At 36.5% G+C, this 13,399-nt stretch overlaps 1 protein-coding gene across 7 annotated transcripts in view; it reads left to right on the forward strand.

Annotated features, from left to right (window-relative positions):
- Window positions 1-13,399, forward strand: part of GSK3B (glycogen synthase kinase 3 beta) — a 129,438-nt gene that overhangs the window by 92,705 nt on the left and 23,334 nt on the right. For 4 of the 7 annotated variants that reach the window (XM_081941664.1, XM_081941667.1, XM_081941665.1 and 1 more), the window contains one exon: window positions 12,558-12,596. The exons of the other annotated variants lie outside the window; for them this stretch is intronic. In XM_081941664.1, the coding sequence (XP_081797790.1) occupies window positions 12,558-12,596 (39 nt within the window). The remainder of the gene's footprint in view (window positions 1-12,557; window positions 12,597-13,399) is intronic. 7 annotated transcript variants of the gene reach the window in all.

Consider the following 13,399-nt stretch of genomic DNA (forward strand, 5'->3'; position numbering starts at 1 on the left):
GTGTCGGGGGCATATTCAACACTGAGGTCTGTATGTTTATTTTTACAGAACCATGACACTATATCATATAATAGTCCTACAAATTCCTAATCTTATTATTTATCTGTGTTCAGAGTAATTTTGTTGATGTGTCTGAAACGTACAAATTTTTCTTCTCATCTGCAATCCTCCATATTTCTACAAAGTTATTTTGAAGATTTTATGAGAATTACCAATGGCAATTTGGGATGGGTATGCTGCCATACATATTGGAGAAAAGGGAAATAGAATTCTTCTGCATAGAAAATGCCTTTTGCTTATGTGATTTAAAATAAAAAGCTTTTAGAGTAGGTCTTTTTTGAATAGCATCGCTTCTTCTGTGTGAAAAGAGTGCCAAATAGATTGTGACTGAAACGGAGTAACAGCAAGAAAGAAATCTTTACCGAGATAGCACAATTTGGGAGGGTGGGGGGAGAAATGGGTGGAAAGGAACCAGAAGGCACAATTTCTGGCCCCAAATAAAATAAGAGTCCAGTGAAGCTAAAATATATTAAATGGCAATCAAAATGAAATGGAATGGAGATGGCCAGTCCACAGAGTACACTTCCATCTTGGTTTTTGAAAATCCACTTCAGTGCTATTTGATGTTTTCACTGAGATTTTGCAAAAATAATAGTTACAATTTTAAGCCCATTTTTGTTCCTTAATGTTCCCAAACTCTTCCTAAAAAATGAAAACATTTAAGATTTCAGCCACACTACCTATATTCGTCAGAGGTTAAACATGCATTTTAGAGTAAAATTATGGCCTAAAGGTTTACAAAAATTTACAGTTATCTCCAGTTAAAAGCATAATACAGAGTTATGTTTCTTCCATATAACAGTTAAATCAGACTGTTCTTTTTTACAAGAATGAGAAACTAATCTTGTTGAAGTTTGTTTCTTTCTCGTTGAAAAAGTGGGCAAGGCCTTCCCTTTCACAGAGGGTTTTTCCACATGGGTGAAGTTTGCAGTTTCACAGTAGCTTTTACTCTGATTAAAGACTCTTACTTGCAGGTTGAGGACACCTTGTAAAATTTACTTTTGCTGGCAAGGGATATAGTGTAAAGATTGTAGAAGCTATAGAATGACACAAGATCAATCAACTAGGTGAAAAAACACTCCAGCCATTAATCACTAGCTATGAAAGTTCATTCTTGCTCATTTTATTTCTATTTCAATTATCAGTGTAGACAGTAGTTTTGCTGAACCTCAGTCAAGCTCTGTGGTATGTAGCCTGTTGAAAGGAACAGATGGAACATTAATAGAAGAGCTTATTTTCTTGACCTAACAGTTTGGAAGCAATATTTCTGAATCCCCAAAGGATCCTGCCAGTGATTTAACATTTGTCAGTTTGAGTCTCTTTCTTACTGACTTTTAGGAATAAAGAAGTTTAAATTTTAGTACTTATTTTACATTAGACTGGATCTTGATGATTATACTAATTACCTCATTTTCTGCACATGAGATCTTATAATGATATATTTTTTAATATAACCATTAGATTATTTTGAGAAATCAGAAGCCTAAGGCACAACATCACAGCCAGAAACACATTCATGCACTTTTTATTAATTGATTTTTAGTGATGGAAAAAGAAAGGAAAAGAAACGAACTTTCTTAACTCATACATACACTGTGTGCACAATTATTAGGCAAATTGTATTTTGGAGGATTCATTTTATTATTGAACAACTACAATGCTCTCAGTCAATCCAAAATGTTAATAAACCTCAAACCCTGTGATGGGTTGCAGGCAGTTCGTCCCGGTACAGGCGTACCGGATCCTGCCCGGAACACTGGGTACCGTTCCGGTACGGTGCTTCGGAGGGCCTGCCCGCCCACACTCCTTACCTGTGCTTTAAGTTTTTGGCGCTTCCCTGCACAAGCATGGCGCATACGGCACCTGCGCGATGCTCCACAGAGCAGCTGGAGCGTCACAGAGGCTTGCGGACACTACAATGCATGCGCACGCTGTGGATGTGGGTGACTCTGGGGCCGTTCCAACCATACCAGTTGAATGGAATCCGGAACCCACCACAGCTCAAACCTGTATTTAAGAAAGTAAAAGTGAGGTTTTGACTTTCTTAGGAAAATATCTATATGTGTACAATTATTGGGCAACTACTAGTGTGCAGAGTTAGAATGCAACTAAATGAAAAATGAAAATTTGCCCATCTCACTTATTTATCTGCATCTGTTAAAGTGAGAATAATAAACAAACAACTTAAAATGTATAAATAAATATTTCTGATATTTAAAAAAAAATCAATGACCAATATAGCTACCCTTCTTTTTAATAACAGTCATAGGTTTTCCATTCATGGAGTCTTGTCAGTTTCTTGATCTATTGACGATCAACTTTTTGTGCAGCAGCAACCACAGCCTCCCAGACACTGTTCAGAGATGTGCACTGTTTTCCTTCACCGTAAATCTCTTGTTTAAGAAAGGCCCACAAATTGTCAATAGAGGTGAAGAGGGGGGCCAGGTCAGGTGAAGAAGGGGGCCAGATCTTTATTCTGTTATCTTTAAGGCCTGTACTGGTTAGCCACACAGTGGAATACTTTGATGCATGCGATGGAGCATTGTCCTGCATAAAAATCATGGTCTTCTTGAAAGATGCAGACTTTTTCCTGTACCACTGCTTGAAGAAAGTGTCTTCTAAAAACTGACAGTAGGTTTGGGAGTTGATTTTGAGTCCATCTTCAACCCGAAAGGGTCCAACTAGCTCATCTTTAATAATACTAGCCCATACCAGTATCCCACCTAGCTCATGTCTGCGTCAAAGTGGAGCTCTGTGCCTGTTACTGATCCAGCCACAGGCCCATCCATCTGATCCGTCAAGAGTCACTCTCATCAGACCATAAAACCTTTGAAAAAATCTGTCTTCAAGAATTCCTTGGCCCAGTCTTGCAGTTTCAATTTACGTGTGGCTAGGTTTCAGCCTTCCTTACCTTGGCCACGCCTCTGAGCACTGAACACCTTGTACTTCTGGGCACTCCAGGTAGGTTGCAGTTCTGGAATATGACAGCACTGGAGGATAATGGTTCCTGGTAGCTTCACATTTGATTCTTCTCAAATCTTTGGCAGTTAATGTCTTCTTTCTCAACACGTTTCTTGCGACCCTGATGATTATTTGCAACAAACTGTTTTGTTCTGTGATTATGCCCCAGTATCTTAGCAATTTCAAGAATGCTACATCCCTCTGAAAGACGTCATAACATTTTTGACTTTTCAGTTAAATCTCTCATTTAGCCCATTTGCCCCGGGGAAAAAAAGCTGCCTAATGATTATGCACACTTTGATATAAGATGTTGCTCTCCTTAGGCCACACCCTCCCTCATTACACAAATGCACATCACCTGATATGCTTATATCCACTAAGCATTCAAGATTATACAGCTTGGGGGTTGGAAATATGCATAAAAATGATGATAGAGCTTTATATATGGTAATAATGCAAAAATGTTGGTATGTTTGGGAAATGATAGGGTAAGTTGAATTAAGGGTTGTATTGGAGTGCCTGGTGAACCTAATCTTGAAGATTGTAAAAAAAAGATGACTTTGGGGTTTAGAAGTGTTAACATGCTAGCATAATATATATGCTATATATAGCATACTGTATATAGATACACACACACACACACACACACATAGATACAAATTTAAAATTATATATAAATTTATAAAATTAAATCCAAATATTAACAAAATAAAATTACTTTACTCCTGTTTCCCCAAAATTACGACATGTCCTGATAATAAGACCATGCCATATTTTTCCTGTGGGCAAAAATATACGCCCTCCCCCAATAATAAGCCCCCTGAACAACCCCCCCTCCAGCCAGGCAGAGCGCCACTCACCAACCTAGTGATATCCCGAAGGCGCAAAGCTGCAGGAGCCGGGGGAGGGGGGCAAAGTCGCTCACATTGCTTGACGCCTTTGGGATACCGCTAGGTTGATGGCTGGCGCTGTGTCCAGCTGGAGCGGGGGGTTGCCGGGCAGCTGCTTTCATGAGCAGCCACCGGCAACACCCCTTTCCAGCCAGGCAGAGTGCCACTCACCGACCCAGCCGCATGACACACTGCCCAGCTGGAAAGAGAGGTTGCGCGAGCACTTGTTCTGCCTCCAGCTTGTGTGCCTCCCTGCCTCACCATGCTGCAGGGAGAGTTGGGCATGGTGAGGCAGGGAGGCACACAAGCTGGAAGCAGAACAAGTGCTCGCGCAACCTCTCTTTCCAGCAGGACAGAGCACCACGCGGCTTAGCACCTTTGGGATATTGCTGGGTCAGTGAGTGGCGCTCTGCCCGGCTGGAAAGGGGCGTTGCCGGGAGGCTGCTCATGAGCGTGGTCATCTCATGACGGCTTTGTTGTGCTGCTGCGACAGTGCAACACAGCCATTTGCCCCATAGGCTGTGCCTGGCTCTTCGGGCGCCCGCTCACAAGAGAGCAGCCACCCTGCAACCAAACCAATAACCCCCCCCCCCCCCCGATAATAAGTCCCAAGCAAAATTTGGGGGAGGAGTCAAAAGAAAATAAGACCCTGTCTTATTTTCGGGGAAACACGGTATGAAGTCCAGATGTACCTTTTAATACTTTACCTGCTCCTTTTTGCAGTGGTTACTAGTCTATTTGCCACTGTTGTATTTTCCCAGGAACAACAGAAACAAAAATGAGCTTGGCCTAGAGAAAAATTACAGATTTTTTATTAAAAGAGTTTTGTACAATCAAATTTTCCCCCTTTTCACCCCCCCTCCACACAATATAAATCTCATACAAATGCTATACCCCCCCAACCCCCCCGCAAAAATTCACATTCAAATATTATACCAAACACTTTACCCCCTCCCCTCCCCCCATCTTAAAATAGATTACTCATAACCCCTCTCCTCCCAACAAACACTATATAAATTTCTCTTAAATTAATAATAACACATTGATCATTTTCTAAGCTAATTTAACATCTATAACTCTTAATATAAATTTCTCCTAGCCTAACAATGTTTCATTAGTCCCATCTTCTAATTTATTCATACATATATATTGCCCCACCCTCCACCCTAACCCTCCCCCACCTCCCACACAAACCCACCCCCCTGGCTTCCGCTGTATACCACTCTAACAATTCCAAACATCCCATATACTATTTACTCTGATCATCTATCGGTCTAAACATTCTTACCTAAAGGCTAGATAATAACTCCTAGTCTGGTATTTATTCTGTATATAATCAATCCATTTTGCCCATTCCTGTGTGTAATCCTCCTGTTTCTGAGCTTTTAAGAAAGCTGAAATTTTTGCCATTTCAGCGAACCCCGCCACCTTCTGAATCCATTGATCAATTGTCGGCAAAAAATCTTTTTTCCAATGTTGCGCAATCAACAACCTAGCTGCTGTAACCATATACAAGGCCAATTTTGTTTCCCCTTTGGTAAAATCCTTAACTATACCCAATAAAAACATTTGTGGAGTGAATTGTATTCTTTTCTTAAATACATTCTGCATAACCCACCATATTTTTATCCAAAAAGCTTTAACCTTGTTACAAGTCCACCATACATGAAAAAAGGTAGCATCTAGACACCCGCATCTCCAACATTTTGGTTGAACATTTGGGTACATGCATGATAATTTTTTAGGATCTAAATACCATCTGTAAAACATTTTATAGAAATTCTCCCTTAAATTCTGTGACTGTGTAAATTTAACATTCTGAACCCATATTTTTTCCCACGTTTCCAACATAACCACTTCACCAAAATTCTGAGCCCATTTAATCATACAATCCTTAACCAATTCACTTTCTGAGTCTCTTTCTAACAGTACATTATATATTCTTTTAACTTGTTTTGGACCAGTCTCTTTTATCTGCTTAATCAGTTCCACTTCTTTATCCATAAAGCCGACCCTGCGATCTTCTTCCCATCTCTTCTGAAGCTGTATGTAATGTAACCAATTTAAAGTAATTCCTTCTTCCAACAGCTGTTCCAAAGTTTTTAACTTCCATTCGCCCCCATCAGCAATAAGCACATCTTTATATAAACAACCCCCGAGTGACTTAATATTCATAATCCCCATGGTGTCTGCAAGATCCAACCAAAGCGGTATTTTATAATCCCAATTGGGCCGGTGCTTCTTCCATATTCTCATCAAGGCACTACGGAGAACATGGTTGTTGAACACTTTATCCACCCTGTCTTCATAAAAAAGATATGCATGCCATCCCAGAACAAGATCATGGCCTTCTATATTGAGCAATTCCATTTTTGTTTTCCCGAACCAATCTGCTACATGCGTTAATACCGCAGCTTCATAATACAATCGAAGGTTTGGGAGTCTGAGGCCGCCTCTTTCACGTGTATCTTGCATAATCTTCATCTTTACTCTCGGTTTTTTCTCCTTCCAAACAAATTTATTTAATGTTGTTTGCCAATTTAACAAGGTTTTATCTGACTTAAGCACCGGAATCATCTGGAATAGAAAGATAAATCTAGGTAGAATGTTCATTTTAATTGCTGAGATCCTTCCAAACAAAGACAATTGTAACTTTTTCCACGCTTCAAGATCTTTCTGTATCTTTTGCCACAACACTTCATAGTTATTTGAGAAAAGTTTTGTGTTTGATTCTGAAATTTGTATTCCTAAATATTTAACTTTAGAAACTATTTCAAAACCTGCTAAACTTACAAGTCTCTTTCTTTGAGTCTCTGTCATGTTTTTAACCATCATTTTCGTTTTGTTTTGATTTAGTCTAAACCCAGACACCATGCCAAATTCTATTATGATATTTTTCATCTGGATTATTGATTTCAAAGGATGTGAAAGGGTAACAACCAGATCATCGGCGAATGCTCTAGTTCTGTATTCCTTTTGCCTGATAGCTATGCCATCTAAGGATTTTGAGTCCCGAATTGCGTTCAACAAGACTTCCAAAGTTAAAATAAATAACAATGGGGATAATGGGCAACCTTATCTTGTGCCTTTTTGTATCTCGAAAGTTGTTGACAAATTTCCATTAATAATAAGTTGTGCATTTTGTTGCTGATAAATTGCTCCAATCGCCTGCCGCAATCGTGGTCCCATATCCATCTTTTTCAAAGTCTTGGTTAGAAAGTTCCAATTCACTCGATCGAAGGCCTTCTCTGCATCCAAGAAAACCAGCACTGCAGAGATCTGCTTATTCTTATCAAGATAGTCAATTAAATCTATGAGTTGCCTTACATTCTCCTTCATATGTCTGCCTTCAATAAATCCTGCTTGATCATGATGAATAATCTCTTGAATAACCGGCATCAATCTGTTACCTTAGCAAATATTTTATAATCTGTGTTCAGAAGAGATATCGGCCTGTAATCCTCTGGTTTCTTAGGGCCCTCTTTATCTTTAGGTATCAATGAGATAAAAGCCGCTTTCCATGAGAGAGGTATTTTACCTCCTTGTTGTATATTACAAAATAGTTGTGTAAGATATTCAATCATTTCCAGTTGTAAAGTTTTATAATACATTGCAGTCAAACCATCAGTCCCTGGAGCCTTAGCTAATTTAAGTTGATTTATAACTAAAGTGATCTCATCAGCGGTTATAAGACGTTCCAAATTTGCCTTTTGAAGCACAGAAATTTTTGCAACCCTTTTTCCTTCCAAAAAATCATCTATTAACTTGTTCTGTATATATCCTGTACATATAGCTTAGTATAATAGTCCACAAATGATTTTTTAATCAACTCTTGTTGATATACCATCTTCCCTCGAAACTCAATTTTATCAATAATTCTGTCATTCATATTCCTTCTCAAAGTATATGCTAACCATCTACCAGGTTTATTAGCGTTGGCAAAGGTGTTATGTTTAGCAAATTGCAAATTGGTTGCTGTTTGTTCTGCTATAAGCATCTGAAATTGATCTTTCAACAGCTTTAGCGCCATCTGGAGCGCTAAAATTACAGATTTTAAATTCAAACATTTGCAAGGATTATTAATATAAACAACAGTATATTAAATTGTTAAAATTATATTTTTAATATTTGAAATCTGTTCAATCATAAGTGATACATGTATTTATGTATTATATTCATATTTATTATACAATAATAGCAAAGAGTTTTGGCCAAAATAAGCAATACTGCATGGATAACAGTTATGAATTCTTTAAGACGCTTTGCCTAATACAAATATACTTGCAAACTTTTAAAAATAATTTATCAGGCATGTTCTGCCCTTTCTTTATGTTCTGTAGTTGCATATGTATACTTTACCAATTGGAGGTTATGTTCTTATCATGCTATTCAATACGTAACAAGATGACGATTTAGAGGCATAAAGGTTCTTCAGGATGATATTTTAGACTTTTATTTGGTTTTATTTGTTCTCTGACAGTATTTATGAATGTGTCCCAAATTAGCTAGCTTGTTCATGGGTTGGTTACAGTGAATTCATATTTCAAAAATCAATATGACTTCTATCTCTGGGAGTACATCATGGAATATAAAGTGGAGTCTAAAATGGTTATCATGCATCAACTCTCAGCATTGCAGGTCTGCTTTACATACGTATGTGCATGCGTAAATTTGTTGTGGTCTAGGGTCAGTTGAAGTCAGGCAGCGCCTAAACTGAATTAATTAACTGAACAAATTTGACAGGGTGCGATGAGGGACTGATGACTATTTTATAAAATAAAAGCAGTTTTTCAAAGTGCACTGGGAAGTGCAGGGTTTAGCAGCTGATTCTCAGAAGCTCGCTCTCCCCAGGTAAGGCAGCTATGCGTATGATGATTCATCACTCAAGAGGCAAGCAACAGGATTTTCATTTTTTTAAAAAAAAAAACTGTGTCACTATTCTTGGCTCCATTTCATTGGCATCTGATTGGAGACAAACGAAGTGAAGACCTTCCATTTCACAAGGATAGTTTATATAGCAGTAAAACTAATGCTACTTGGATAGAGTTCAAAACCTTTGATCAACAGCCCACAAATGGGACCTGTAGCATTTTATTTATTTTCTTCGCACTACCACTCATGGGTTTGTTGACACTTGTTTTCTCAGTGGAAAGCACTTAGTGGTAAGATTTTATTCTTATGTATCTTACTTTCTTGATCCATTGAAGTGAGCTTAATATGTTTTATGCTGTACCAGAGTTTTAGCTTGATTCACAACAGTTTTCTTTTTTGTTTGTTATGGTTAAGAAAAAGCATACACAATGGACTAATAATGTATTCCTTTTTTATTGGAGATTTGAGTTCCAACTTTTAATGAAAGGAATTAATGTTCTGATGTATTATAGTGAATAGTTATGTTAACGCAAACTGAAAAACAAATACATACCATGAAAAAAACCCAAGAAAAAAATCAAAATAAATGAGTCAAATTAGTTTTGAAGAGTTTGCAAGTGTATTTATATCAACAAGTAGCCAATTCAAGCATTTGTAATAACTGATTTTCAGTTATTTTAATTCATTGATTTAAAATTCAGTACCTTGTTCATTATATGCATGCATATTAAAATATACAGTAGCTTTAAGCTATAGTACAGTATATTTAAAAACTATAGAATCTGAGATATGATTGCCTGAAAAGATTTAAAATGTATGTCAACACTAAATAAATAAAGTAAATGATGTCATATACTAATGGCAGGATAAAGACATTGTAAAATGAATTTAGGATTGGGCTGCCAAGAACTTTATGAAACTGTTCTGTGAAAAGCAAGTATATATAGTTTATAAAAGTATTCAATAGTTGCACAGTTGGAGGGAATAAAATCATTAAAATTCTTATTTTGGCTCCTTTTCATAAATATGTAATATCACTAGTACATTTTCTACATGTCCTTGTTAAAAAAATCACTTTTATTAACCCCCCTCCCCAAATAAAACAAATTTTAAGACAAGAGAAATACCTTTAGCTAATCTTGTTTTGCCACTTTTTGAACTCGTGGTTTGAAAATGTCACTTTTTTATAAATGAAAGTTAGAATTCTCAACCACTTGCTGAATGCAATACAGTTCCATGATAGAACATTGTGAGTAGGGCTGGATTCATGCAGAACGTATGTAGCTTTGTTCTCTATTTCTTGACTTGATTCATTGCCTCTCTCCTTTTTCTCTTTTATGTTAAGACGACTATGTTGAGGTATATAGCTGCCGTTTTCTGTCATATTGCATATTGAATAGGCCACGTCTGCAATATTTCTCAGCATCATATTGTAGCCTCATTCATAGCCTCAGTTAACTACATTTCAACACAGCAGCTAGGATTTTCCAGCAGTGCTTCAGAGAAGAACGTTTGAGTGGCTAGAACTGTTCCATGCCTTTAATGAGCAGTTCCAGAAGTCCTGTTTCACTCAAAAAACACCTGCAAAGCATTATTGCTGAATACAATATTTCTATTACAGCCAAGTAAAATTCTATAATACTTGTTCTCCAGTGTGCTGTGTTCTTAACTGTAGGTGGTAGAGCATGTGGAACAAAGTTATAGAAATTTATATTGAACTTGGAAAATGTGTCACTTTTAAAAATCTTATTGATGCTCACTAATATTTTGCCTCCAAGATAGTACACAGTGCTAAATCATGTCCAAATAAAATCATGAATATAATTCCTAAATTTTAATGGACAAAAATTATTACATCAGATTTTTTGAAATAAATTGAAATAACCATTATTTCTGGTTAAAAACCTTATTGTGATCTTATAAACTTATTGACAAGACAAAATTTCCCATAAAATAAAAAGATGCTACCAATACTATCAAATCTTAAGGTTTCAAGAACTATAAAAATCTTTAGCCGAAAGAAGTGATGGGCAAAAAATCCTAAAACAGTACTAGGTTTAATGTACTAAATATGTAAAGATATTAATATGGGAATTAGAATAGCTAGGCAGAAATGGAACATACTGTAAGTGAGGAGAGATAGAACTCTCCTCTCCATAACAGTGCAGTGTGAATTGAACATATTTAGGGGCTACAAAATGGTAATTCCTATGTTGCTGCAGAGGAAAATGAAATGGCATATCCTGGAGAAAGTTGGAACTTTCAACAGAGGTATATTACATGGCTATATTCATGATAGGTTTTTTCCCAGGATGGCATTTTATGTCATTTAACATACTATGTTAATAAGTAAACTCTGAAAATTAAATAATATAATATCTGTGATTATAGTAAAATATAATTTGCAATATATAATTGAAATCATATAGTTCTAGTCAGCATTCACATGTGTCACTTTAATTTTAGTTTTCTGCTTGTGGCTTTCCTGTGCATTTACTTGGCCGTATTTAGTCTGCATACTAAAGGTTAGTCTGCCCACTTGCATTATTCTTTGTGTTGTCAGCTTCTCTTTTCCTTGGTCAAGATTGCTTCAGATTTCAATAGATTTCATTGCGACGGGCCGGCTTTTAGACCCAAGTGCTAAGTTTTAGTCCGCAGACTAAAAACTAATCCGCGGATTATTTATGCAAGCAATTCTCTCACTGAAAACTACATGAAAAACAGTAACTATTCTCTTCAAAACATAATAGTGAGGGCAGTTCACAGCTAACACTGAACTTTACAAGATGTCCTTTGACACCTATGCACAATAGAATGCTGAAAACATCCCTTGTTTTGGTAGCCCCATTGTGCTTAAGTGTTGGCAAAGTGTATTATTGACTGCTTGACCTGTAACTGTGACAGTCCCTTGCTTTTAATGTTGGTTGTTTGTATGTGGTTAAGTAGTTCTTAGTGGGTGAATAAAGCATTAGAACAGATTGGGGTGAGAAGAGTTAAAGAATGCAGTGTCTTTCTGTCATCATCAGTTGTTCTTAAAAAAAAAAAAGAATCCCCTGCACTTATAAAGGACTAAGGGCATAAGGGAGGAAACCACAATAAAGGGGAAAGTAAGTTAGATCCTACCATCACTCCTGAAGTGTCATGTCCAGTTCCTGAAGCATCCTAATGAAATATCAGCTAAAAATCTAAATGCTAAAAAATCCATTGGCGGGGAAGTCAATCCAAGATGAAGAATAATCCGCGGTGGCCTGGTGTAGTTTATAGACATTTAAAGTGATCATCTTAGAAATGAGAAACTTAATGATTCTCTCTCTTAGAAGTGTTATATCAGAACACTTTTCAGTTGTGCTTTTAGGAAAAATAAACAGGAATAAATGAGTCTGTGCATGATTGCATGTCTCATGCTCCTTCCTGTGTCTATCTCTCTCCAAGATAGGGAGGAGATCTATAGCTTAGTTTTGAAAATTCAGTATAATCTTACTTTTATACAAACATTTGATTTCATATTTTTGTTACTTTTTAGTAAAACCACTGGCATTGGAACATGCATTAAAATAAAATGTTTCTATATTATGCCTCAGCTTTGCAAAAATATTATTAATTTTTTGAGTTTGGACTTGCTGCTGATGTTTAAAATTTCTAATTGTATTAAACATTTAATATTTCCCCGTCACTTTGGATTTCTTATAATATTGGATATATTTTTCCTTGCTGGACTATTCTTTTGGATTGACTCCCCCTCTTTGGATTATTTCACTGCATTATCATCCTTAGGACTCGTCAGGAACAGGACACTTCACCTCAGGAGTACGGGTATGTATATAATTTTTTTTCCATATCACCAGGTTAATTGCCAGGGAAATAGAAAATTAAAACTGAAAACTTTACACCAAGTTATTAGACTCCAAGGAGCAGTCAGTTAAATTCTCTTCCTAGTGTAAAGTTAGACGTTTGGGAATAGAAGTAACATTTACATTTGTCAACATTTATGCAAACATCTCATGACTCATTTCAAGTTTCCAAAGAAAAATAACTCCCTGATAGTGCTTGCAATTATATTGGCTGCTTTAATTTTAATTTATGGAACATGAGGAGATATATGAGAATAATGTCTGCTAGCTTATTAATGAATGCTGTATTAATCGTTTCCCTCAAAATAAAGAAAAGCAAATTAAATATTGTCATAATTAGAGATGATAAGACTTATATTCTAAAAGATCCGGCGGATACAAGATTAAGTATGTTTCTTTGCAAATATCCCCTTTGTCTGTAATCAGTAGATTGAATTGCACTTGGAATTTCATATTGGGACAGAGATACTATGTGGGTAATGTGTTTATGAGTGAACATTGTATAAATCACAAAAAGATGTGGAAATATTATGTCAAAAGAAATATGGCATAAGGTAAGAAAAGGGAATATAGCTAAAACTAATTCTCCATAGTCTTCCATTCATTTCTGTCCTCATACAAAGCATCCTTGCTTCCATCACATCCATTGCCTTTTGTTTGTATCACCTTTGGAGATTGAACAAAATCTAGTAATCATGTACTGAAATGTCATTCAGAATAATTATCTGACTAAGAGGTTTGTTTTCCCTTGAGGAAAAAAAATTG

This window comes from Natrix helvetica, assembly GCF_964273705.1.
Source record: "Natrix helvetica genome assembly, chromosome: 2".
In the NCBI taxonomy this organism is placed as follows: domain Eukaryota; kingdom Metazoa; phylum Chordata; class Lepidosauria; order Squamata; family Natricidae; genus Natrix; species Natrix helvetica.